Genomic DNA, 27,040 nt, shown 5'->3' with positions numbered 1-27,040 from the left:
AGGGCTGGGGGCGTGGCACCAGGAAGCGGCCTCAGCGCCCGCGAGATCGCCGCCGCCGCCGCCGCCGCACGGCCGGACTCCCAGCGCCGGGAGCCGCTCGCTCAGCTCCACGCTGGCGGCCGCCCCCGGGCCCATCGCCGCCGCTGCGGCGCCCGCCATGGGCGAGGAGGACTACTACCTGGAGCTGTGCGAGCGGCCGGTGCACTTCGAGAAGGCGAACCCGGTCAACTGCGTCTTCTTCGATGAGGCCAACAAGCAGGTGCGGGCAGGCCCGCGCCCTCCTCCCCCGCGCGGCCCGGCGCGCCCTGCCCGCCGCCCCCGGTGACCCCGGGTGTCCCGCGCGCTGGGGCCGGGAGCCCGGGGACCAGGCCTGGGGCCTCTCCTGCCGTGCGGGCGCGGGATCCGCGCCAGTCCCTTCCTGTGGGACCAGGCTCCGCTGCGGCCGGGGCTTTCACCCCCGAAGTGACAGCGGGGCGGACCCCAGTCCCCGCGCCGACGCCGCGCCCCTCGGCCGGTGTGGTCAGCTGGTAGCACTCCGGTGTTTCCTCGGCTCCTTTTGTTGTCTGTATTTGTCATTAGTTTCCTTTGCATTCAAAGATTTAGACGTTGAGATTTTCATTATTCTCGGAATTTTGTAAAGGGGCGGGGTGCGGGGGGCAGCGGGGCGGAGGAGCAGGGTGTGCGCAAGTGCCGCGGCGGCGCCTTTGCCGAAACGGATTAAAACTTGTAGCCTCGCTGGGCGGGCTGCTCTCTGAATGGGAGACTTTTTTGGTCTCTACTCTCTTGTTTCTGAAGATTCGTGTGGACGCCAAGGCTCTGCAGTTTGCTATGCGCCACGTTAGTTTAGTTGAACCAAGGGTAGGGTGTAGCGGAAATCATCGTTGCAGGTTGGTATATGTGTCTAAAGCCTTTCAAAGTTCGGGCCGTTAAAACGTTGCTGCTTTTCCCTCTCAGGTTTTTGCTGTTCGATCCGGTGGAGCTACTGGAGTGGTAGTTAAAGGCCCAGATGACAGGAATCCCATCTCATTTAGGTAATGATTGTATTGACGTTTTCAGAATATTTCAGCATGTAGACAAAACGGTGTTTTTCTGTTTTCATTCAGAAGATTGTTTTACATTTTGTCCTTGTCTCCCCTAAGAGGGCTGAAGTGTGGGGCATATCCTAGTCTGTAGGAAAAGGGAAGCAGACACCTGCTGTGCGGTCTTGGTGGTACATCTTAGTACCTCCTGCAGAGTGAATGTGTGGAGGCCTTCCCTGTTATTTTGGGACCCAGATACTCCAGCGCAGGGCACCTACTTCCTGGCACTTGAGATTAGCCGGTCAGTGCGTTGATGTGCCTATTTCCGGTTTCTTGAGAGGAGGGCCTTCATTTCCTCTTTCGGCCCAGGGTCTTCGCAGAGCGTTTGGGAGGTGGAGGAGATTCCTAGGTCAGTGTTTCCCATCTAATAAAGTGCATTAAAATCTCAGCTTCCACTATACTTAAGGGGAATGAATAGCAGCCTCTTTTACTTTAAGAGGTATCTCAGTTTGGATGATAAAGTATCCGGTCACCTTAACTCTTTTGATTACAGAAGGTGAAAGTACAGTGTAGGCCCTCATTTTACATTTTACAATTGGCTTGTGTAAATAGGAAACAGTTTTTGAAGCAGAAAATGAATCCGCCTCTTTTTCTTTGATCATCATTTGTTTGGAAAACACTGATTGCAGCCCCTGTGCTGGGCACCAGGTGTGGGAAGGCTTTGCGTTAGCTTGGCTCCCTTCTGGAAAAGTCATACATTTAGTGTGGGAGGCAGGTGAGTGGACTCAGACTGTTTACTGTGGTAGGTGCTGTAGTAGTGCTCTGTTCAGAATGTGGCCACAGACAAGAGATGGACATTTGTCTTGGTATCGCCTGGGGAAGACCACTGCCCAGGCGGGGCAAGGCCTCAGAGTGGAGCGAGGCTTGAAAGAGAAGATTCTAGGTAGAGAAGAGAAGAGGCTTCCGGATGGAGAGAACAAGAAGGCATGCAGGCACCGTGTTGGGGGGGACTCCGAGTCTGTGTGACTGAAAATGAGGTGTCATGCAGGGAAGGGGTGGGTGGTGGTGTGACCTCTGGCAGCAGTCAGCTATATTCTGCTGTGGATTTCGGGCTTCATCGCGTTCCTGAAGGTAAAGGTGGGGCGTGGCGTGATGAGATCGATGTTTGGAAAGGGCGCACTGTTGCAGCTTTGAAGCTTGATTATTGGGAGCCTGTCAGTCAGGGATCCCATTAAGAGACAATTGCTATAATCGGAGCAGGGCGGGGAAGACCAGCCTGAAGGCACTGTAGACCAGCAAACGATAGGCACTCAAGGGTTGCTTAAGAAGGTCTGGGGTAAAACTTGGTGGTCTCTTGGGTGTGGAAAGTGAGGGTGAGGCCATGATGATCCAGATTAAGGGGCTCAGGAAGGCTTGATGGGGGGAGATACTGAACTTAACCCTCTTTTTAAAAAACATCTTATTTACTTTTAATAGCTTTATTGTGGTCTAATTATCATTAATTGTATATATTTGACATATGCCATTGATGAGTTTCGACACGTGTATCCATGAAACCATCACCAGTCAGGACAGTGAACATCCCCTTTCCTCTGAGAGTTTCCCCTGTGGTCCATTTCTTGACTTCCCACGTAACGTCCGATTGAGGCAGTTGTGAGACCCGAGGTGGAGCCCACCTGGCGGTGCAGCCCATTAGGTACTGGGTGGCAAAGAGTAGACTCCTTTCAAAAGCACTGCTGTACTTCAGTCAAAAATAAGTAAGTAAATATTTCACAGCTGCCAGCATCTCAAAGAAAAAAGAAAGTGCTGCTGTGAGGGAGATGGCGAGGGAAGGCGGCTGTGTGGAGAAGGTTACTGCATGGGTCTAGACTTAGTTACGCCTAAAGGGAGGCTCAGGTGAAAGTGCAGTGTTCTCAACACCTCAGTCGCTTGTTACCTGCAATTCTGTCTATTTCTCCCGCCACCCGTTGCCAGTTGGACTTTGTTGTTTGAAAAGCGGTCCTACTGATAGCTTCAGAAACATAGTTTTAATTTTAAACTAAGATTTGCTGCTTCCTGAATTTTTTTTGTGTGTGTGTGGCTGCGTTGGGTCTTCGTTGCTACGCGCGGGCTTTCTCTAGTTGCGGTGAGCGGGGGCTACTCTTCGTTGCGGTGCATGAGCTTCTCACTGCGGTGGCTTCTCTTGTTGTGGAGCACGGGCTCTAGGCGCATGGGCTTCAGTAGTTGTGGCTCGTGGGCTGTAGAGCACAGGCTTGGTAGCTGTGGCGCACGGGCTTAGTTCCTCCGCGGCATGTGGGATCTTCCTGGACCAGGGCTCGAACCCGTGTCCCCTGCATTGGCAGGCGGATTCTAAACCACTGCACCACCAGGGAAGTCCCTTCCTGAATATTTAACTTGTCTTTTTTCTTTTCACAAAATGATAGATGCTAGAATGCAGTTTTGAAGTGTAACTCATAACCTGCTCTTTCTTCTTTTAAAGAATGGAGGACAAAGGAGAAGTGAAGTGCATTAAGTTTTCCTTAGAAAATAAGATATTGGCTGTTCAGAGGACCTCAAAGACCGTGGTAAGACATATCTTTAAATACAGTATGAAGAAAAGGACATTAGAAGTACATTTGGAAGAGAATGAATTGCAAAATTCCAGTGTGAAAGGAACCATTTATTATTTTAATGTCATGGAAGCTGTAGTTATGCTGCATTGTATTTGAGCTTTCGGATTCTTGAAGGTGAGAAAGACATTTAAATGGGTAAATACTTATGGGTTAGTTTGTCATTTTTTGCTTAATTTTTTTTTTTAAAGTAAGTTGGAGCTTCAGGTATCTTTTGTATTGATTGACAGCCAGCACCATAGGTTATACGAAGCATATCTTTGGCGACTTTGTGAGTTAAGCTTACCCAAGTAACTCCATTTATTCACTTCTCTCATCTTTGAATGCTCAACCTAATAGGAGCAGATATTCAAAGCTGGAGCAGCCTGTCGGCATTTTAGTCTTCATAAATCTTCACCATCGCCATTCATGGAGTAGAGGAAAAGCCGTCGGGAAGGAGGCAGAATCTTGTTTCCTTCTGTCAGTATTAATTACTAAAATTTTTGGAAAGCCCCTAGTAAAATACAGCAATCCATTTCTCTGAAATCAACCATTTGAGGAGTGAATTTTCAAAATCGGTTTCTAAACCCTAACAGTATTTGGATTAACTCGTTTAAAAAAATTGAATTGTCGACCTGCTGCTATTAAGGGGCCAGATTGTCCAAATCAGTCTTTTTATTTTAACCCTGTCTTTGGGTTTTGTCAGGTTTTTTTTCTGATCACTTTTTAAAATTTATTTGTCTTTTTCTCTTGTCTCATTGTATACCAAAGTAGGTCGGCAGTATGCTGCCCAATCCACATTTCTCCTCGTGTGTGTTTTTGTTTTCCAGGATTTTTCTAATTTTACCCCGGATAGTCCTCAGTTGGAGTACACTCAGGAGTGCAAGGTATGGGCCTGATCCTTTCCCAGCTGGTGAGCGTTAACTCCGGGGGTAGAGGCGCAGGGTAGCGTGGTAATTTAGAGCAAGAACTTGGAAGCAGGTTGTGCTTGAATGCTGGGATCTGCCTCATGTTGGCTCTGACTTTGGACACTTCTTAAAGTTTTTAAAGCCTGTTTCTTCGTCTGTAAGATGGAGCTGGAAGAATTAAATGGATGCAGGATGCTGAACACCGAGCCACGTCAGCACTTGGTGGCTGTTATCTTCCTGTTGCCCCTGCCCTTCTCTGCTGGGCGGCGATAGCAGCCTCTTTGGAGGTTTTTGGAAAAGGAGTTCTTTTTCCCTTTTTCCTGACGATGTTTTCTTTTCTCGACTTGTGCTCTTCGTGTCCTTCCTCTTCCCTCCGCCCTCCCTTCCTTCCCTCGGTGGAGATTCTAATCCGTTTTAATTAGATTTGCTGGCTATGCTAAACTAGGCTGGTGGGGGCTCAGCTCAGCGGGCATCGCGGCACCCGGGAAACCCGCAGAAGCTGCAGGTGGATAGGGTATAGCTTTTTCATTTTTGTGACAGTTTTGCTGATTGGGGATCCAGGTGGGTCCCTCAGCAAGGAGGGGCCCGTCTGCAAACGCCTGAGCCCCTGGCAGCGCTCCAGGTCCTCTGTGTGCAGCAGAGCCCTGGCCCTGGCCCAGCTGCCCTTCGGCTCCCGGCGCTGCTCATCACCACGTGACCTGGGATGGGGCTCAAGGCCTCCAGCCCCATTTGGGGCAAGAGCCACAGAGAATCTTTAGGCCTTTATACTTTTATAACGCCAGCTTTTATGATGTGTTTGACTCAGAGTGTCAGCTGGCCTTTGATTCCTAAAGTAGAGGTTGGTATCTGTGAGTGCTGGGCAGTTGCCTTTCCCTCTGTCTTGTTGACGAGAAGGACTTCAGATTCAAGTGCTTCAGTGAGGCGTTACAGGTGAAAATCTGGGAATGGTGTATTTAAAAGAAAGTTTGATTTGTTTATAAGTAATCAAATCTCGGTAACTTTTATTAAAGAGCAATACAAACAACAAGGTATTTTAAGCTTTTGAAGAGAATTATACATACATTTTTTTTTTCTTTTAATTAAAAAAAATCTTTTACAATTCTTTTCAGACCAAGAATGCCAACATACTAGGATTCTGCTGGACCAGTTCTACTGAAATTGTCTTCATCACAGATCAAGGAATCGAATTTTACCAGGTACTATATCACTTACGTGTGCTAGAGAAAGGTCTGTGATCATGTTTTGGCCGCCTTTTGAATTCAGCACTAGATAGATACTTTGAGATTCCAGAGCTTTAGTCTTTCGTTTGGGTTTTTATTCTTTTTTTCTAATTACAAGTAATACATGTTTTTTGTAAAACATTCAAACGTTACCAAGATATATGGAAGGTAAAAGTCCCCCATAGTCCCTAGATGTAACCATTATGAACCATGTGATGCATGTTCCTCCATTTCATTCCTACACAGGTAGCAACATTTGTTTATTTTACAGAAATGGCTATATTGTATATAAACTTGTGGCTGGCTTTATTTATTTATTTATTTATTTTGGCATAGCTGTCCGTTAGACGTCTTTCCATATTTGTTCTGGCTGGTATTCTGTTGTATGGACCTGCTACAGTTTAACCAATTCCTGTTGAACTTCATGCTTGTTTTCATTTTTTAGTGATTACAAACAATTCTACAGTGATTTCAAGCAGTGAAATGGTTTGTAACCATTGTTTTATATTCTTAGGTGAGGCAATTGTTGGAAGGGAAATAGCCTAGGTACAAACATCTAGAAAGCTGAACAGATATCACTATATTTCTTCTAGAAGTTGCATTCTCACTAGCAATGTAGGAATCTCCATTTTCCAAACCTTTAGCAGAACTGAATGTTATAAGTCTGTAGACATTTGCCAGTCTGAGAGGTGGAAAGCCATTTTAATTTGTATGTTTCATTACGAGTTAGGTAAGCATCTTTTGTGTATTGTACATTTGTGTTTCCTCTTGAACTGCCTCTTCCTCTTAAAAAGAATTTTTTTAAATTGTGATAAGAAGCACATAACATGAAATTTACCGGGGTAAGTGTACAGTTCATTAGCATTAAATATATTCACATTGTACTGAAACAGATCTCTAGAACTTTCATCTTGTAAAACTGAAACTCTGTACCTATTAAACAACAACTCCCCCATTTCCCCTTTCCCAGTCCGTGGTAACCACTGTTTTCCCCCTGTTTCTATGAATTTGTCTGCTTTAAGGACCTCTACCTCATATAAGTGGAATCATACAATGTTTGTCTTTTTCTTGCTGTCTTATCTCACTTAGCATAATGTCCTCAAGGTTTATCCATGTTATAGCATGTGTCAGAATTTTCTTCCTTTTTAAGGCTGAATAATATTCCATTGTTAAACATACACCACATTTTGTTTATCCATTCTTCCACTGATGGACACTTGGATTGCTTCCATTTTTTTGGCTATTGTGAATAATGCTGCTATAAACACGAGTGTGTAAGTATCTCTTTGAGACCCTGCTTTCAATTCTTTTGAGTATATACCCCTAAAATGGGATTGTTGGATCACATGGTAATTCTATTTTTAATTTTTGAGGGTTTACCATACTGTTTCCATACTGTGTCCAATGGCAGTTATGCCATTTTACATCCCCACCAACAGAGCACAGGGTTCCAGTTTCTACACATCACCACCAACACTAGTTGTTTTCTGTTTTATTGATAGCAGTCATCCTGCTGGTTGTGAGATGGTATCTCATGGTGGTTTTGATTTGCATTTCTCTGGTTAGTGATGTTGAACAACTTTTCATGACTTGTTGACCACTTGCATGTGCTCTGGACAATGTCTATTCAAGTGCTTTGTTATTTGGATTATTTCTTTTCGTTGTTGAGTTGTAGGAGTTCTTCATATATTCTGGATATTAACCCTTTATCAGATAGATGATTTGCAAATGTTTTCTCCCGTTCCGTAGGTTGCCTTTTCACTCTACTGATAGTTTACTTTGCACCTTCCTCTTTATCTTTTAATATGTTCTAGCTGCCTGACCTATTGGGAAAGCTTCTGAGATCTCTAAGTGGAGCCAGTGTGGAGAGTGTTAGTATTCTTTCAGGTGTTAACCTTGTTGCCCTAACGGAAGCAGTGTAATTTAGAATGTACGGATGGAGGAGATACACCTGTGTAACTGTGCAAAGTGAATGTTGTGGTGCTTTGCTGTAGGGCTGTAGTCAGAACCTTAGCTGACCAGCAGAAAGAAAAACTACACGAATCCCATAGGTACAGAAATAGAATTTTGTACCTATGATAGCAAGGAAATGACTGCTTGCTTTACAGAAGGGTTCCCTGGGGCAATCATTTAAAAGTATAGCTTTCTGTTCTCAGTAGTAGAAAAGTGTACATTCACGTCATCTAGATGGTTTTCAGATCTTCAAGAAATAAGTTAGAAAGAAAGAGGACTCTAGCACATCTTTATTTTATTGTACCTGGATTATGGAGAAACCCACGCCCCCAACCCCGACTTCCACGTCTGTTCTGCAGGGCAGTGTTCTGGGAGCATTAACATCTTGGGGCTCTATTCAGCGTTCCTTAATGTGTCAGAAGATTAAGAGTATATTTTAAATGTGCCTTGATTATAAAATACTAGGTTTGCATGCGGAGTCTCATGAACACGTCTGTTAGAAGAAGGGAGCCCCTCCCAGCCGCAAATTGAGCCTGCAGGCTGGGTGGTGGCTGACTTGGTACACGTGGCTCCAGGGGCGTGGGTTTGTTTTGACCGTTTCCATGACGAGTGAGGATGCTGCTCCTCCCTGCCCTTTGGTGGGTGGTGCCTGGGAATGAGGAGGCTCGGCCCTGCCCTGCAGTGAAGTGGGCTGCCTAGGCCGTCACTGGTGAGGCAGGTCCCCTCGCCTCTCCGAGCCTTATTTTCTCCCCTCAAATTGGCCTAATGATGCCCAGCTCTCAGCGTTGTGGAGAGAGTAAATGAGCTAAGATTTGGAAGCGCTAAATAAGCACAGGGCTGGATAAATGGTAGCTGTGATAAATAAAAATGATTTTTTTTTCTGTTTAACCTACTGGGTTTTTTCTTCTGCTTTTTATTATTTTCTTCATTTACTGTGTCAGTCTTCAGACTTTTTTTTTTTTTTTTTTAAATTTATGGCTGCGTTGGGTCTTCATTGCTGCGCGTGGGCTTTCTCCAGTTGCGGCGAGCGGGGGCCACTCTTCATTGCTGTGTGCTGGTTTCTCATTGCAGTGGCCTCTCCTGCTGCAGAGCACTGGCTCTAGGCACGTGGGCTTCAGTAGTTATGGTGTGCAGGCTCAGTAGTTGTGGCTCGTGGGCTCTAGAGCGCAGGCTCGGTAGTTGTAGCGCATGGGCTTAGTTGCTCCGTGGCATGTGGGATCTTCCCAGACCAGGGCTCGAACCTGTGTCCCCTGCATTGGCAGGCGGATTCCCAACCACTGTGCCACCAGGGAAGTCCCAGTCTTCAGACATTTTGCTGTTGTGTTTGTTTGTTTGTTTTGGCCAAGCCACGTGGCATGCAGGATCTTGGTTCCCCAACCAGGGATTGAACCTGTGTCCCCTGCAGTGGAGGCGTGGAATCCTAACCACTGAATGACCAGGGAATTCCCCATTTGCTGTTTTTAAATGAAGGCTCTGTTTCTTGAACTTTGCATCAGGTGTTACCAGAGAAACGGAATCTGAAACTCCTGAAGAGCCAGAACATCAACGTGAACTGGTACATGTACTGTCCCGAGAGTGCTGTGATTCTGCTGTCCACCACGGTGCTTGGAAATGTGCTGCAGCCCTTCTATTTCCGGGTAAGAGTCAGCTTCCCTTTAAAAAAATTTCCCCTCCTACCTTGTTCCTCTAACATCCTAACTGATCCAGAAACTTCAAAGGGGCACGTTCCTCCAACAAGAGCCTTGCCACTTCCGACCACTAGAGGGCACCCCGTACCATCCCATCACCGCCGAGAATGAGTCCTTCTGGGGACAGGCCCCTGGGACCCTGGAAAGGATGGAAAGACATAGTGCGTGTATATCCTCAATGATTTGATGTGGGGAGTGCTAAAACATCAGAGGGGGTTTAATAAGCTTTTCTTAAAACTTTTTTCTTCCCCAAACAGGCTGGCACTATGTCAAAGCTGCCCAAGTTTGAGATCGAATTACCAGCTGCACCTAAGTCAACTAAACTGAGCCTCTCAGAGAGAGACATTGCCATGGCGACGATGTATGTCTGTTCTTTGAGAGAATTCCTTCTCGTAATTGCTTTCAGGGATATCATGCTAGAAGAAGCATGTTGTAAGAACTCCAGGGCTGCCCGTGCTCCGGTAGCCTTGGAACACATGATAAGGACTCCGCCTTCCCTGCTTTGTACCCAGATCTTATGAACATAGAAAGCCCGTCATCTTCTTGACATTCTTTTTTGATTTTATTGACTTTGTGATCTTAGGGAATTTTTCACCATTCTAGTCTGATAAAATGAGAACACTGAACCGATTTATTTCTTAGGTTTCTTAGTTTTAGAAATTTCTTTTCAGTCTGTGAGTCAAAGCTTATCACAGATTATTTTTTAGCTAAAATATACTTGTTCTAAAGAAAAACATAGTTTACATTTTTGATCTAACAAATATAGACCTGAATTACTTATGTAGGAAAATATATTTTCATTTGGAAATGCAGATATCTCAAATTTTAAAACTTTATTATGAAAGTATCAAACACGCAAAAATAGAAACTGATACAAAGAATCTCCTATATACCTATATTCAACAAATATAAACAGTTTGCTCCTAAATTACTTGTGATTCTTCTATGGCCTAAAACAGTGGTTTCCAAACAGTAAAATTTTTTAGCATTTAGAATGCTTTTTTTTTTTTAAGAAATCTGCGGCATCCTGGTTTAGAAAAAGATAAAATGAGAACAGTCCTTGCAAAGGCGGAGACCCTTCCCCCAGTCTCCTCCTTGTCCCTGAGGCAGCCCCAGCAAAGTGTGAACTCCTGGAATAAAAATGTACATGCAGGAACTGGTCACGGCAACATTTATCAGATGAGGCTTAAAAATCAAGAGTGATAATATTTTCCTGTGATTAAGGAATGTACTCATTATATAAAACTGGGAAATTACAGAAAGTTAAAAAGAAAATGGACTTAGCATATTACTCAAGGGCAGCTATTGACAACATGTATTTCGTTCCAGTAGTTTTGGACATTCTTCATAAGTCATTCTGCAGAAGTTTGTGTTTTTCTTTTGAAATATTGTGATCAAGCTATATTTAGTTTAGTTTTTTTTTAAATTTTTTTTATTTTTGGCTGCGTTGGGTCTTCGTTGCTGCACGTGGGCTTTCCCTAGTTGTGGTGAGCGGGCTTCTCATTGCGGTGGCTTCTCTTGTTGCGGAGCACGGGCTCTAGGTGCACAGGCTTCAGTAGTTGTGGCTCATGGGCTGTAGAGCACAGGCTCAGTAGTTGTGGCGCACAGGCTTAGTTGCTCCACGGCATGTGGGATCTTCCTGGACCAGGGCTCAAACCCGTGTCCCCTGAACTGGCAGGCAGATTCTTAACCACTGCACCACCAGGGAAGCCCAAGCTATATTTAGTTTTGCATCCCACCTTTTCACTTAACTTTATAATAGGCTTTTTTTTTTTTTAAGCTAACTGCACTGTCTTTGTAAATATTTCTGTTGGCTGCAAAATACCCCATTAAGTGAATATCTCTTAATTTACTTAACTATGGCCTTATCACTCTGCAGTTAGAATGGAGGGACGTCAAACAGCCAGCATGACTTACGTCTCTTTGTTCTGTGATTAGATACGGACAGCTATATGTTCTCTTCCTGAGGCATCATTCTCGGACCTCCAATAGTACTGGAGCGGAGGTAGTCCTATATCACCTACCACGGTATATTTAATGCTTTCTTCCCTCTTCTCCGATTGTAAAATGTGAATTAGAGCTTGTCGATCTATTTTTTGACCTTTCTGTTGTCCTACAGAGAAGGCGCCTGTAAAAAGATGCACATATTGAAGTTAAACCGGACAGGGAAGTTCGCCCTGAACGTGGTGGACAACCTGGTGGTGGTTCATCATCAGGACACGGAGGTATGAGTTGGGGTGGGGGTGGGGGGTCCTGCTTGAAGGAGCTGTGAAAATGGACACAATATTCTGAAAGAGACGAGAAAGTGCTTTTTATGCTCAAAGTTTTGATCTTCCAGGTGGAAATGGGTTTGGATTTCTAGATGGTTTAGGAAAACCCTACCAGTTGATTAGCATAATTAAAAACTGTTTCACAAAGTAACACATGTGAGGAGATTGGACTTTGGAACAATTATTTGGTCGAATCATCTAAGCTGGGGATTCCCTGCCGAGCCAGTGTGTTGTGTGAGCACATGAGCCCTGTACTTCCTGTGTGAGTGTAGATGATGATGGTTTTGAGGCTCTGTGGCTGCAGAGAAAGAGCTAGAATGATCCTGCTGCTTCCACCCCATCAGCTGGGTGTCTGGTGGGAGACAAGCCACTTCCCTCCTTGCCTCCTGGAGGCTGGTGACACCCGTATCGATAACTAATAAAGATGTTGCAAGTTAAAGTGAAAAAGATCTGTTCAAGTCACTGGAGCTCTTCAGAGGCAGCATGTCATAGATTCCAGGAATACTTCTGAGAGCCGTAGACATGTACAAGAGAGCTGGGATGTTCCAGCAGGTTCCTCCTCAAATAAGAGCCAGCGTGCAGGGGTGGAACGCAGGCACGGGACTCCTTCAGCTGATCCGAAACAGCAGGTGTGAGGTCACGAGAGGGACGGGTGGAACCGTGGTTTGTCTGGGCTGGTATCACAGTCTTGTCTTTCTCCCCCTCAGACATCAGTGATATTTGATATCAAGCTGAGGGGGGAGTTCGACGGCACCGTTACCCTCCATCACCCGGTGCTTCCAGCTCGATCCATTCAGCCCTATCAGATCCCTGTGGCAGGTAAAAGGGAATCTCCGTGTGTGCATGGAAGGGGGAGCAGATAAAGGGCTTCCCAGATCTGTTTGCTTTTGCAAGGGGTGATTCTGGTTTTTGTTTTGTTTTGTTTTTTAAATGATACTTCTGCTGATTCTTTAAGCTAAAATTGTGTTCTTATGAAAGTGTTTTTTTATTTTTTTGTCCTGTGGGATCTTAGTTCCCTGAGCAGGGATCAAACCTGCACCCCCTGCAGTGGAGGCGCAGAGTCTTAACTGCTGGACCGCCAGGGAAGTCCCGTGAAAAGTGTTTTATAAGAGAGAAGAATCTTCCTTTGAAGAAAATAGAATGATTCTCTTCTTTGAGCTTTAAATTGGAGAGTTGTGATTACACATTGAAGCCCAAAGATTTTTTTAATGTTGAGGTTAAATTTGGCTGCTTATGGCTGTTATTTTAACCTGGGATCACTTTTCCTTATCTTTCTCACATTCTGCGTCATAATTATAATAAATACTGCGTTTTCCCTTGACTGATGGTCACAGTAAGTACTTAGGCTGTGGTTCTGAGGTTATTCTGAACCACTCTTCCAACCTGAAGAGGTGGCAGTAGGAAGTCAGAGAAGAGACAGGGTCAGGATTTCAGAAAAAGGGAAAGAAACCATTTGGTTCCTTTTGCTTTTTCCCAATGTAATGGATTTTAAGGTAGAACTCAAATCATATTCTCTTCTTTTCAAGGAGACTGGAGTCTACAGTAAGCTAGTTGAAGTTTCAGTGTGTAAACCGTAGTCAGCTGGTACACATTTGGAACTCTGGGAGGAGTGTTTTCTTAAAAGGAATCCCCATCAGATTAGCTTTGGTGTGTCGGCCTCGCCTGCTGGCAGGATGTCCTTGTACCTGTCACAGGGAAGAATCAGATCAGGCTCTGGGTGATAGTTTAGCAAGAGCACTGCCTCCTGCCTGCCCGCCCAGTCTTGCCAGATCAGCCAGAAGCTGAGCAGAGTTTGAGAATAAGCTACAGTGGAACCTTGAACAGTGGGGTTAATCCACATATAATTTATGGTCAGCCCTCCATAGCCGAGGTTCTGCATACAAGGATTCAACCAACCACAGTGGTTTTTGAAAAATATTCCTGGGCTTCCCAGGTGGCACAGTGGTTGAGAATCCGCCTGCCAATGCAGGGGACACGGGTTCGAGCCCTGGTCTGGGAAGATCCCACATGCTGCGGGGCAACTAAGCCCGTGCACCACAACTACTGAGCCTGCGCTCTAGAGCCCGTGAGCCACAACTACTGGAGCCCATGTGCCATAACTGCTGAAGCCTGCATGCCTAGAGCCCGTGCTCCACAACAAGAGAAGCCACTGCAATGAGAAGCCTGCGCACCGCAACGAAGAGCCAACACAGCCAAGAAAAAAAAAAAAATCCCTGTATAAGTGGATACATGCAGTTCTAACCCGCCTTGTTTGAGGGTCAGCTGTAGTTTGCACATTTGATTAGGTCTTTTGGCCCTCTTTGTTCTTTCCAGCTTCTTCCTTTTCCCAGGGTAGTGATGTTTAAAAGAGTAGATTGTGTCAAGTGATTTGCTTGTATCTGCTGCTCACTCAGCATTAGGTAACTGCTGGCGAATTGGGGCAAAAACAACTCTAAACATTCCAGCCCTTCAGCTCTGTTCCAGTTGTTTAGGACCAGTAAGAAGGTAGTCAGGTTCTGATTGGCTGTTTATATAAAGCAAAGGCCAGGTGTGGCTAAAACAAGAGCCCAGAGATTAATAAGAATTCAAGAGTCCATGAATCTTTGGGCTTCTAGAGTGGGTTGGCAAAGCGTTTTTTGTGGTTAATGACTTTTTGTTTTTTCTGCTAGACTCCAAGCCCCTCACAGGTTTGTAGCATCTTTGTATCTTGCCCACCTGAGCTGTCGCAGGTGTGCTGTCACAGGTGCGCTGTCACAGGTGTGCTGTCGCAGGTCAGGAAGAGCTTGTTGGACTATTTTGAAAGACGAGACCAGCAACTTGGGGAAGAGCCAGCCTCCCTCGTTTCCCCTTCTGGTTTTGGTCTGTTCGACCAGTGGCTCTCGAGCTGGCTACACATTAGGATCACCTGGGGGGCTTTCAAAACCAAAGCCACCTGGCTCTCACCTGAGTGCATTAAGTCAACGTGATGGGTAGCCAATCAAGGCCCACGTGTAGGACCCTCACTCGTAGGTTCCAAATGCAAGTGTTCTTTGCCTCAGCTTGTCTGGTCTGGCCCTGTCCTCTACTGGGGGGGGTCTGTGCAAAATTACCACCTTTTCCAACCTGCCGATTGAAACCTATTTTCCGATTGTACCTGAGTAGTTGGAACAGAACTAGGAATAGTCATGTTCAGTTTGCAGGCTGCATTTCTCAAGGTCACTGCGGGCTTCCCCCACAGACATACACACTCGAGCAATGTCACTGGTAGTTGTGAGTCCCTGTCACGTGAGGGTTTTATGGGGGGGGGTCTGCTTCCCAGGTGAGATCTCTGCCTGGACCTACTCTGTGCAGTGGAGAATTGAGCTCATTATTTAGATAATTAAGCCACAAAACACTTTATTTGAAATAGTCTCAGTGAATTATCTGAGTATTTGATTCTGAATCACCCAGGTGAATTTCTCAGTTCTTTAATGTGCATGTGTGTAAAAAAGAAAACGCTGTGAATTGAACCTTGACCTGCTTTCTCCTTGGCGAGACATCTTCATGGATGGTTCTCGACTTCCCCCTTCCTCCTTATAGGTGTTATCAGTGGGACACGACAGTTCCCTTCTTCGTTATTTAACTACAGTCGAATGAACGTTTACTGAAGGAAGTATTAAGTGTTACCTTTACGTCCCAGTATCGGCAGCACCTTCTGGCTGCGTCACCAGCCCTCACACACACGCGTCTTCTCTCTTTGTAGGTCCTGCTCCCGTGACCAGCCAGTCCCCCATCCCGTGTAAACTCTGTATCCTTTCCAAAGGCCTTGGCCAGGCACAACAGGGGAGCTGTCACCTCTCCTTACACTGGGGTCTAAGGGTGGTCTGAGCCCCCGGTCAGGCGTGAGTGATGTCGTGGGAAGCGCCTGTGGGGTTTCCTTCCCGTCGAGGGCCGGGCACCTAGGGCGGCCTCAGCAAACAGGGTGGGAGGATGCTAATCGGGGCTGGGTTTGCCTTTTGTCTTCATCTCTTCCTGGTTTAGAATTTCCTATAACGTGTAGATTCTTCATCCTGGATTGTCTTTCAACCTGACATCATCATCAGTGCGAGCCAAGGTGGGTCGGGGTGGGGGTCACGCTGTTAGAAAGCTGTGCTTGCTGACGGTCTCCCGTCCGTCTTGAGGGGTGCCAGCCCTGGGAGGGTTGGGAAAGGGGTGACTCAGATCATTTCCAGTGAAGCCTTTGGTTCTTCTCTTCTGGAACCCCAGTTGAGAAGGGCTCTGCCCGCCTGCCCGGCAGTGTGGGTGTCAGGAGGTTCAGGGCTGGTGGATGGCTGAGTTACGGAGCTCCTTTGGGAGCCTCAGGAATTGCCTTTTGACTAATGAGCCAGAGCAGGAGAAACCGGAGCCCAGGACCGAAGTCCGTGCCCTGCAGACACCCGTTCTCCCTTCAAGGTCAAAGGGGGTTGGCCAGGGGCGGGGAGGGGTCGCCCGTCTGTATGCAGTAGACACTCCGCGGGTACACGTGGAGTCACTCTGTGAGGAGTCAGCCAACACGCAGAGGTGCTTTGGCTGCCACTCCCACTGTTGTCAGACGTGTCCTGAACATCGCAGCCCGTGCTTTGGTGTGAGAAGCAGCCACTGGCTGTGCTTTGCAGCACTTCCCCCCATGAATGTTGAGGGGAACCAGCTTTGGGGCTTTTGTTTTGGTTTGCGTCCCACTATTAAATTTGCTGCCTCTCAATCCAGGTTACCTCTGGAACCTCCAAGTGAAACTTCAGCCCATAGTAAACCTCTTGCCAGATAAAGGAAGGCTCATGGACTTCCTCCTCCAGAGAAGGGAATGCAAGACCGTCGTCCTGTCGGTGTGCTCGCAGAGTAAGTGGGGTCCTCACCCTGTGGTCTGATTCCTGACATTGCCTGTGCCGCCCACCGGAAGACGGGCCACATTTTTATCTTGTCTGCAGCCGGTAGGCTCAGTGACAAGTGGATTATTTAACCCCCTGGAAAGGCTGCTCAGTATAAAAATGACTCGTCTCTACATTCCCTGGGTAAAGACTAAATAAAGCAGACCTAAACATGGGCACACATGAGGGTAGAGGCTGCCCTCCCCAGCTTGAAAACAAACCTTTTTCAGAATCCAAGTCACTCATGACATTTATACCTACTTTGAGAATCTTCTGACGCCCTCCGTAGCTACGTCAGTAACCGGCAAGGGCTGGCGAGTGCCCTTGGGCCCCGGTCTCTACAGCGTTTCTCTGAATGCCCTGGTGACCCCCAGAAATGAGTCATTTCTCTCACAGCGTGTTTAAGTTCTAAAGTTGACGCAAGGTTGGCCGACATGTGTGAACCTTGACTCCTTCCAGTGTTGACAGAGTCAGACAGAGCAACGCTGCCTGTGATAGCCACTGTTTTTGATAAACTCAACCAGGAGTATAAGAAGTACCTGGATGCCGAGCAGAGTTACACGCTGGTAAGTTGTATGTACGTCATGAGGGCCTCCTCCCCACCCCACCCCAGGTATCTTGTCTGTGTAATTATAACGCAAGATTCTGACAGAGTGACACCACTGAGGTTTGCTGTGTGCCAGAGGGCAAGGTGGCCGGCCGTAGGGGGAACGTAAGTCCAGAGTCCCTGTGTCCCATGAGCTAGAGGCTGAACATCACTTAATGTCTTCACCTTCTTTTGTTTTTTTATATATATATATATTTTTTTTAATAGTAATCTTTTATTTATTTTTTTATTTTTATATTTATTTTTGGTTGTGTTGGGTCTTCGTTTCTGTGCGAGGGCTCTCTCTAGTTGTGGCGAGCGGGGGCCACTCTTCATCGCGGTGCGCGGGCCTCTCACTGTCGCGGCCTCTCCTGTTGCAGAGCACAGGCTCCAGACGCGCAGGCTCAGTAGTTGTGGCTCACAGGCCCAGCTGCTCCGCGGCATGTGGGATCTTCCCAGACCAGGGTCTGAACCCGTGTCCCCTGCGTTAGCAGGCAGATTCTCAACCTCTGTGCCACCAGGGAAGCCCCTTTTGTTGTTTTTTAAAAATATTATTTTTTTCTTTTGGCTGTGTTGGGTCTTCGTTGCTGCACATGGGCTTCCTCTAGTTGCAGCGAGCGGGGGCTACTCTTCATTGCGGTGCGCGGGCTTCTCATTTCAGTGGCTTCTCTTGTTACAGAGCATGGGCTCTAGAGCGCAGGCTCAGTAGTTGCGGCCCAGAGCATGGGCTTAGCTGCTCCGCGGCATGTGGGATCTTCCCGGGCCAGGGATCGAACCTGTGTCCCCTGCATTGGCAGGCGGATTCTTAACCACTGCACCACCAGGGAAGCCCTCTTTTGTTGTTTTTAATCAGTGTTTGATCTTACACGTAGATAGCTCCTTGGTCTGCCTTTATTTTATGGATAAAAAAATCAGTCTCAGTTTGGTTATTTTGTATGTCTTTCTGCCAATCCAGAGCCTAGACTCAGTGAATCAGAAATATAATCATTTTGCCACTTGTTCTTCCTTTACTTTGAGGATGTAATAGCTATAAAAAATAAGGCGTGTCCTGGCATTCAGTCAAGAGCCCCTTAGGACTGTGATGACTGAGTATTAGCACTGTGCTTTTCCTATAGTAGGCTCAAGTGTTTGTTGTGAAGGGCTGGAAAAAATTAACATGGCTTATCAGGGTCTGCTGTACTGTTTCTTATTGTATCTTCTGAAGCTAGAAAGAAGTTCAGGACAAGTGGAATGAATGATTCCACTTCAAGAATCTGATTAGTCTGAAGGCTAAAAATGGAAGTGGTTTTAAACAATAACAAAAACCCCAGAACGCCCGTCCCCTTTAGCTACTCAGGGATAACCCAAATGCTAGATGGTCTGTAATTAATAAAATTAGGGAGTTATTTTAAGAGGTTAAAAAACAAAAGTTTCCCTGGCAGTCCAGTGGTTAAGACTCTGAGCTTCCACTGCAGGGGGCGCAGGTTCAATCCCTGGTCGGGGAACTTAAGATCCCTGCATGAGGCGCGGTGCAGCCAAAAATTAAAAAAAAAAAAAAAAGTCTCGATAAAACTATGACTTAGGCTTTTTAGTTCATCCGTGAACACTGGTGTATCTCCTGACCTCCTCAACTCCTCCCCGGCCAGCACAGGAAAGAGTTTTGTCCAAGTGATGAAATAAGTGTCATCCTCTGCTCACGTCTTAGGCTCACAGCATCTAGGGGTTCAGTCTTTTTGGATTAACTGCGAACACGCCATTTCCCGGAAGACGACTGAGGTCCCGTTTGTGATGTATTGTGCAGGCACTGGAAGTGGGGCAGAGCCGGAGCGGCCCGCTCCTCAGGAGGCCGGCGCGCACCCAGGCCGTGGTCGACCAGTCTGACATGTACACCCACGTCCTGTCGGCGTTTACGGAGAAGAAGGTAGGGGAGGCTCGCCGCCCCTTCTGGACTGAAGATTCCCAAAACAAAGATCTCATTTGAAGGGGATTGAGGAAAATGAGTAGAACTCAGAATGTGATTAGAGTAACCGGGTTATCTTGGGTGAGGACTGAATGCTCATGGTTTGGCTTCTAATGCTCAGGCCTAAAGATGATCCCCGACCCGGGAGGTTCTGGAGGGGTTTGTGCAAAAGCAGCCAAGTAGAACCCTGGAAGCAAGGGGGCAGATAAACAAGGAGCTGTTACACGGAGCCTCCTCTGCCACTCTGGTTCTAAACACTTTTCCCCTCTGTAGGAGATGCCTCAGAAATTCGTGGTAGCCGTGCTCATGGAATATATCCGCTCTCTGAACCAGTTTCAGATCACAGTACAGGTACCTTCAAGCCAGCATCTGTGGTCCCACGTTAGAGGGGCAGGGGATTATTAAAGTAAAAGCACTGTCAGTACCTTAACTGAGATGACTCTCCGTACGCCACAAGAGTCTGCACACCTGCCTCAGACTCTGTGACCCTCCTCACGTGACCCCATGTTCTCAGGTGGAATGGTCAGTTTCAGGCCGGGTCGGGTTCTTTCACCCGTCACTTAGAGCAGCCGTGGTCCTCGGCATACTGAGCCTCTAGTCTGTCGTAGTTGAGCGACGTGGACACCGTCTCTCCTTCTGTCTCTGTCTCAGCATTATTTGCACGAGCTTGTCATCAAGACGCTCGTCCAGCACAACCTCTTCTACACGCTGCACCAGTTCCTGCAGTACCATGTCCTCAGCGACTCGAAGCCTTTGGTAAGTACCACCCAATTTTTACTTTTGTGACTTAAAATTTGACCTTTCAACATACGGCAAGTCTAATCTGAAAATGTGTCTTCCAGGCTTGTCTGCTGCTCTCCCTGGAAAGTTTCTATCCTCCTGCTCATCAGCTGTCTCTGGATATGTTGAAGGTAACTCTGATACAGCAGAGTTTTAAACCCCACAGAAGGGTGTTCCTATTGCTTGCACTGACCTGGATTTCTCTTTACCTTACTTCTAGCGACTTTCCACAGCAAATGATGAAATAGTAGAAGTTCTCCTTTCCAAACACCAAGTGTTAGCTGCCTTAAGGTTTATCCGGGGCATTGGTGGCCATGACAACATCTCTGCACGAAAATTTTTAGATGCTGCAAAGCAGACTGAAGACCGCATGCTTTTCTACACTATATTCCGGTTTTTTGAACAGCGAAACCAGCGTTTGCGAGGGAACCCTAGTTTCACACCAGGTGAGAATATAGCTGCAGGGAAAAGACCTGGGGCGACCACAGACTCGGACAGTAGCAGGAGAGCACTGGCAGCTGGGGGGGCGAGAAGCCTTTTGGTTTGGAGAACTCTCGGGTTAGTTCTTAAAAAACAAAATTTTGTACCAGCCCGCATAATCCTTAGCCTGTTGTAGTAAGAGTGGATTCAAGGTGCTGATGGAACTGGAGTTCTGCTCTGGAACTGCAGTGGGGTGTCGGGGTGGAAGGCAGGGTAGTCTGGGCCCAGCTCTGTCTGACATCTGGGCTTGGAATGGCCCTTGCTGAAGAATCAGGAACAAGACAGGAAATGGCTGCGGAGGGTTGTAAATGGCCTGGGGCTTGTTGATGTTTTAGTTTTAGGCAGAAAGCATCGGCTAATCACTCTTATCTCCAAAGTTTTGAAATCTAAAGCACCCTCTTCCTTAGGATGGGGAGGAACCTGTAACTCTTTCAGGGCTCCCAGCATTTACTGATCACCCTGCTTCTCCCCTGTCTCTCAGGGCAGAGGGCAGTTTGCTGGGGGCTGTAAAGGTTCTGTAATGGCACGAGCTGGGTAAACGGAAAGGACAACGACTCAAGAGCTTAGGAAAACAAAGTATTTTATGAAAGAAAAATAAGTTAAAACCCAGTATCCACATCTAGGAGCTGCAAAGTGTTCATTCTCGTTTTCCTCCTTTCGTGCCTTGTCTAACGGATTAAATCTGTATTTTCCTTTACAGGAGAACACTGTGAAGAACACGTTGCTTTTTTCAAACAGGTTTTTGGAGACCAAGCTCTAATGAGGCCTACGACGTTCTGAGGTCACTTGCTAGTTTTTTTTTATATATATATAAAATGTGTACAAAGTTAATTTATTGCGTTAATAAAGCTCTTTAAACTACAAGATGTTATAATAAAGTATATCTACGACATCCTCAAATGTTACTAAAAATATGGTATAGAACTTGTGTGATGGCTTACTCCTACAAAAGGAGAAACATTGCATTGATTGGCCTTTAGAAAGTGTCAGTGAGCAGATAGCAGCCTTCCCAGCGTCCCCTTCTGCCTGCCCGAGAACCAGGCTTCGTTCCTGGAGAACCGGAAGGCGCTCCAGCGTCTTGGGGCTGCCTCCAAGCTCAGTAATACTGCTTCAAGGCAGAGTCTGCATTCCTGAGTTTAAAAGCGCTATGGCCGAAGCTGCTGCTGTTAAATAGCCTGACATCTGCTCGCACTCAGGGTTCAACTGAGCCTTGACAATGCAGCTGCTGTCCAGTGGTGAACCGACCAACTGACCTGCAGAATCTCCGAAGCCCGTGAGAGGGCTAGAAATTGAGAAGCTGCTCTCGCTCTGTACCTCTGTATCGCTCCTGAGCGGCCAGACTTCTGGCTTTACTTATCGATGGTCCTGTGAGGGATAAAAAGAATTAACTTTTGGATCATTTCTTTAGGAGAAAAGGAGATAGTTTCTACTGTAACACAACTTCCTGTCCCCCAGAGATTAAGGGGGAAAAAAACCCCTCATTTTCTTAATCACAAAGCTATAAATCAAGCAAATTAGTACTGTTCTTTCAGCCACAGGTCATTTATAGAAGCTGAAGTGACCACAGAGGTAAAAAGATCCTAAGGAGAACTCCAAATTAGAGATGAACAGCAGAGGCAGTGTTCTGCTAGAACAGCGAACGGAAATGAAAGCTGTTCCAGGGCACCGCTGGGCTGTGGCTGGACTCGTGTCCTTCAGCTCAGCAGGGAGGAGCCCTGGGCTGCTGACGCACAAACTCACTTCCAATCTGACGACGCGAGGCCGCCAGTTTTCTAATGAAGTAGTATGGACGAACATGAAACCCCAGGATTGGAGTTCTTCTCTTAGAAGTTTTTTTACTCAGTGTTATTTATCAAGCGACCATCAGTATAAGTACATTCAAATACTTCAAAAGAATGTTTCAAGATATCCTTTTCCTTTAGTATCATGCTTCCTCCATCCCACTAGGTTAAAAATAAAAACTCTTACCTATGTAACTGAGCAAGACAGGGAGGAATATTAATCCATGAGTGGCTCCCAGTAGGACCATAGCTAAATACATCCTGAAGTAAAATATCTGGAAAATTTGAGATTTGGCAAAGGCCAAAACCATAATGCCTCCAAATTTTGTTAGTGTGATTCCACTGAATACCTAAGAGAAGAGAGATGGGGTTAGAAACAACTTTTATCAACCTACCATAATTGAACACTTCCTCATAGAGGGATTTCTTAAAAGCCGAGGTCCAAGGTAATGGGGGACGGAACCCCAGCTTTCAGATTTACTGATAAGTAGCATTAGGCTCTGCCTAAATTGTTTTATTTGCTACTTATGAATCTGAAGGGGAAAAAAAAGGTGTAATAAGGGTAAAAGCTGTGTATCCTGCATAGACCCCATGGCAGCGCTGCAAGTCTATCAGTGCCATTTTTCCAACAGCATTATTTTTCAATTAAGGTATGTACTATTTTTTTAGACAATGCTATTTATCACACACTTTCTGTTGTTAACTCTGTAACAGTGTTGTCCGGTGGTAAAGTAACTGGTTGATAGTTCAGCCCTGTATCCTGGTTTAGCCTGAGAAGATTCTCCAAATGTGAACCACAGACTGCACACCGGGCTCCAAGCATGGCAGCTCCCCTGCTTTTCAACACACATGGCTGGCCTGGGTGTTAAACGGCTCTCAAATCAAACTTCTCTATTTTCCTGCTTCAGCCATACTGTTGTCTGCAAAGGAGTCTCCAGCAGTAACAGTTCTAAAGAATTTCAGGGTGGAGCTCTATGCAAGATACAGCTATTTCATGAATTGCCTGAAAACTGTAATCCTTAGGAGCTGCTGCTAAGTAAAAGATACAAATTGGGCTTTCCCTACTGAATCTTAAAATTCCTTCTCCTGAGAAACACTCAGTCACCAAGCTGGGTACTTCTCGGTGAGGTATCTGCCCGAGTCATCTGCTCGGGCTGTACTTACAGAGCTGCCCATGTGGGAGAGCGCCTCTTCTGCCCGTTCCACGCGGCTTCCCTTCGTGCTCACCGTGAATGCTCTCGTGATATGGCTGCAGAACTCCACGGAGATGCCACAGCTCTGAAATAAAGTGCTTCCTTTACACCTGCCCTTCTCCAGTTAAAAACAGTAAAAGCAACCACCCCTTTCCCAGGATCTGTGGTTATCAGGGCACCTGGGAGGTAAAGGAGCCTGGAGCACCCCCTCTAACTTACAAGACAAAGCTCCCATCACACCAACTTAAACTGTCCCAGGAAGCTTGTGGAACCCTCCAGGCACAGTTTCCTCCAGCAGATTTGCCTCTGTTAGGGGGAAGCAGCTGAAACCTCTCAAGGTTCCCCCCAACCCCAGCCAGCCAGCACGCTGTCATTTCTTTAGCTGGGCCTCACTACCGCTCCCCCTGAAGCCACGTTCCGTTCGTATCTGAAGAGCAGATGCACTGTGTCTGTTTTCTGTGAATACTTTCTCAAATGTGCACGTATTCAAGACTATTAAAAAGCACCTGGCAACCACATGGAAGACAAAAGGTCTTGGTCAGAAAATTCCATTGAGAAGGGGCAGTTTTTCTAACTGAAAACTGAACGTCGTGCTGTCATCAGGCTACATACTTAGGCAAAACACCCTTCAGAATAATAATTTAAAGGCAGAATGCCTAAGCCAGACCGTGAGCTCACATTTCCGTTGCTATACGTACCACCCACGTCCAACTCCACCTGCCCCTGACCCCACCTGACCATGTGCGCCAAGAGCAGGAGCTGGCCTTGACCTCTCACCCCAAGAAACAATTCACAGCAGTGACATAAGGAGTGAGGGACAGACTGAGTGGACCAGGACTCACCATAACCAAGTTGACCAAAGAAACCGCATTCAAACTGATGCCCCAGAGCCACATGACACCGAACATGTTGACCAAGATCATAGCGATGGTGATGCACATGATCACCGCCGACCACAGCTCACAGCCCAGGAGAACCACCGTCACCAAAAAGATGGCGCCCAGGGACACGCCGAGGTTAAAGATAGTGTCGTCAATCATGGTCAGGTACTGTTCGTAGAAGACGTAGAACACACTGGAGAGGGGGAGAAGGTTCTGTTACAGCTTGTTTTTGCTTCTGGAATCTTTACTCCTCATCCTGCCACAACTGCAAAACGGAAACTACCTTGAGAGACATCCTCACATAAAACCTCCCTGTTTGTGCAAGACTCACCTCCAGCAGTTAAGCTGGACCTCTGACCACTGACACCCAAAGAAGGGCCTCCGAGATGTGTATTTTATATAAGGTTTTTGTTCATGTGCCCAATCCATTCTGCTTTATAGGCATTTATCTACAAAGAATATTCTGTGGTATTTTGGGAAGACAAGCCCTGGTCTATCCTGAGGGCTACCCCCAGCCAAACGGGGTCTTATGCAGGGCCTGAGAAGAAAATGTTTTTTCGGCAAAGTTAACCAGCTCCTCTAAGGAGTCGGGACACCCACTCCAAGAACTCCTTCCACAGGAAAACAGGCTGTCCTCCTGCCAGGAACAGGTCCAGACTCCCTTCAATGAGATTACAGGGGTTGGGGGGAAAATCACTTGTTTCTCTTACTTTTCTATATTTTCCAAATTCAGTATTTCATAAAATATTTTCTTTATGAGGAAAAAAAAGAAAAACAATAAATGAAAAAAGAGAAACCTCCATAAAGGCACTGTCCCCAGCGATCAGTTGCCGGGCCCTCTCTGTGAAGCTGCTCCCTGGGCGCCGCGCCCCCTGCCCCCCACCTGTTTTGCAGGGTGTGAGCTCCAGCCCTGAGACCTCAGTAGGTGCTGCAGATTCTGGCCCAGGTGCCATTTCCTGAGACAGGCTTCACCTGTGCTCAGGACGCAGCCGGGTTCAGAAGGAAAGCCGAGTGTCGGCCCCCCAGCAAGGGAACCCCAGGGTGTGGGCGCTTCCCCAGGACACCCTCATTTACAAAATCCACACGTTACCTGTATGGGAACACACGGTGATCACTTCCTTCCAGGCCCATGGTTCTGGTGATTCTGCTGGCGATGAGGCGGGCCTTTTCCATGGCGTCGATGAAGTCAGCGGAGGTCTTGAGTACCGTGTGGTAGGTCATGAAGTACGTGGCTCCGACGCCCGTGCCGTTGCCGAGGATGTTAACTGCTGCGCTGTAAGCGGCGTGTCCCCTGGAAGAAGACAGTGGTATCAAAGGCCACACCTCGTGCCGTACCTGCAGAATCTGAGCATCAGGGCTGAGTGGTGTCACCTGACCCTGGGCTCAGGGATCAGACCAGCTGTCAATTTCAGGGACAGGGACGCCCCTGAAAAGGAATGATGAAGGTTTAGCAAAGGAATGATGAAGGTTTAGCTTTTCTTTCCCACTCTGGCTTTTCTTTGCGTCTTGGGTTTCTCTGACGCGAAGCTGCTACCGTTTCTGCAGCTGGCTCTGCTCACAGGCCAGTGTGCTTTTCTACAGAGTTTGCTCAGCAATGCTGTGTAACAGGAGGCAGGAACGGACAAGGGCCCTGGAGTCAGGCCGCCACGCGGTCGGCCTCGGCCCTGGAACCCTGGGCAGAATTACTGGATTTGGGCTGCAGTGTCATCTGCACAGGGTGCACCACCACCTACTCACGGGGCTGTGTGGTGAGTCAGCGAAACAGTGTCGGTGAGGTGCCTGGCACGGTCCTGGCACACGGGGGGCTCCCTGTCTGTCGGCCTCCTACGAGTTGAATTCATTCTGACTTCTTTTATGCAGCCGAGCATTCAGTCTGCCAGGAGACCAAGCTACAGGGTTCATTTCTTCTTTATTTTTAGGGACAGTCCTCTCATGGTACCTAGTCTAGGTCTCAAAACACAGACGTGAGATGTATGACTGACGGGACTCTGGTCACATTATGTATTCTTATGAAGAACAGGGATGTCCAGTGTTTACCTAATGTACACCTGGACACTCACCTTCCTACCAAAACATCCAAATCCCCCCAACTCCGGACTTCAGTCATCTTTGCTATTTCTGGGCTAGAGATCCTGTTTCCACGGTAGCTGGCTGCCTGGCTAGATGGGGGAGTGAGACAGCCCATAACCTCATGTATAGACAGGCTGGCAGGAAGCACAGTGGGGCTAAAAGAATCTAAACCTTTGGGGACTTCCCTGGTGGCGCAGTGGTTAAGAATCTACCTGCCAATGCGGGGGACACGGGTTCGAGCCCTGGTCCGGGAAGATCCCACATGCCGCGGAGTAACTAAGCCCGTGAGCCACAACTACTGAAGCCTGCGTGCCTAAAGCCCATGCACCGCAACAAGAGAAACCACCGCAATGAGAGGCCCAAGCACCACAACGAAGAGTAGCCCCCCCTTGCCACAACTAGAGAAAGCCCGCACCCAGCAACAAAGACCCAATGCAGCCAAAAAAAAAAAAAAAAAAAAAAAGAATCTAAACCTTCATCCTGGGTGACGTCACCAGAGCAGAGCTGCAGTGCCCCATATGCCCCAGACACAACTGGACAGACCCTTTCACATCCTGAATCGCCCGCATCCCTCCCCACAATCTGCCCTGCCGGTGGTCTGCACAGGACTGTGTCCTTCATGCCGCCAGGAGGGGAGCGTGAAACAGAATGCTCAGGCCAGGAGGGAATCGGGTCAGAATGAGGAGGAGTTTTGTTTGTGTTTTTTTTTAACATCTTTACTGGAGTATAATTGCTTTACAATTATAAAGTTAGTTTCTGCTGTATAACAAAGTGAATCAGCTATACGTTTACATATATCCCCATATCCCCTCCCTCTTGCATCTCCCTCCCACCCTCCCTATC

The 27,040-nt window shown here is 47.1% G+C and overlaps 2 protein-coding genes across 4 annotated transcripts in view; one reads left to right on the top strand and one right to left on the bottom strand.

Moving 5' to 3' along the window:
- RMC1 (regulator of MON1-CCZ1) lies at nucleotides 1-21,136 on the top strand. Of its 3 annotated transcripts, XM_057526304.1 has the most exons (20): nucleotides 1-259; nucleotides 955-1,031; nucleotides 3,499-3,583; nucleotides 4,438-4,494; nucleotides 5,625-5,711; nucleotides 9,185-9,325; nucleotides 9,634-9,737; nucleotides 11,315-11,404; nucleotides 11,496-11,601; nucleotides 12,354-12,465; nucleotides 15,347-15,391; nucleotides 15,644-15,697; nucleotides 16,330-16,458; nucleotides 16,947-17,053; nucleotides 18,854-18,973; nucleotides 19,286-19,363; nucleotides 19,664-19,768; nucleotides 19,855-19,923; nucleotides 20,013-20,238; nucleotides 20,973-21,136. In XM_057526304.1, the coding sequence occupies exons 1-20, from the start codon at nucleotides 158-160 to the stop codon at nucleotides 21,050-21,052; spliced, it is 1,974 nt and encodes a 657-aa protein (XP_057382287.1). In that variant the 5' UTR covers nucleotides 1-157; the 3' UTR covers nucleotides 21,053-21,136. The 3 variants fall into 3 exon arrangements, with proteins under 3 accessions (XP_057382287.1, XP_057382288.1, XP_057382289.1); XM_057526305.1 differs by lacking the exon at nucleotides 955-1,031 and having other exon boundaries at nucleotides 85-259; XM_057526306.1 differs by lacking the exons at nucleotides 1-259; nucleotides 955-1,031; nucleotides 3,499-3,583; nucleotides 4,438-4,494 and adding exons at nucleotides 4,983-5,445; nucleotides 9,407-9,539.
- The window catches only part of NPC1 (NPC intracellular cholesterol transporter 1), a 49,308-nt gene continuing 43,103 nt past the window's right edge, over nucleotides 20,836-27,040 (bottom strand). The window contains exons 21-25 of the mRNA XM_057526303.1: nucleotides 25,218-25,418; nucleotides 24,089-24,320; nucleotides 23,218-23,331; nucleotides 22,241-22,403; nucleotides 20,836-21,637 (exon numbers count right to left, since the gene is read on the bottom strand). Of these exons, the coding sequence (XP_057382286.1) occupies nucleotides 21,555-21,637; nucleotides 22,241-22,403; nucleotides 23,218-23,331; nucleotides 24,089-24,320; nucleotides 25,218-25,418 (793 nt within the window). The 3' untranslated portion in view covers nucleotides 20,836-21,554. The remainder of the gene's footprint in view (nucleotides 21,638-22,240; nucleotides 22,404-23,217; nucleotides 23,332-24,088; nucleotides 24,321-25,217; nucleotides 25,419-27,040) is intronic.

Source organism: Balaenoptera acutorostrata, chromosome 13 (assembly GCF_949987535.1).
Source record: "Balaenoptera acutorostrata chromosome 13, mBalAcu1.1, whole genome shotgun sequence".
In the NCBI taxonomy this organism is placed as follows: Eukaryota; Metazoa; Chordata; class Mammalia; order Artiodactyla; family Balaenopteridae; genus Balaenoptera; species Balaenoptera acutorostrata.
Note: the sequence above shows the minus strand (reverse complement) of the source record. Positions and strands in the feature narration are given on the sequence as shown.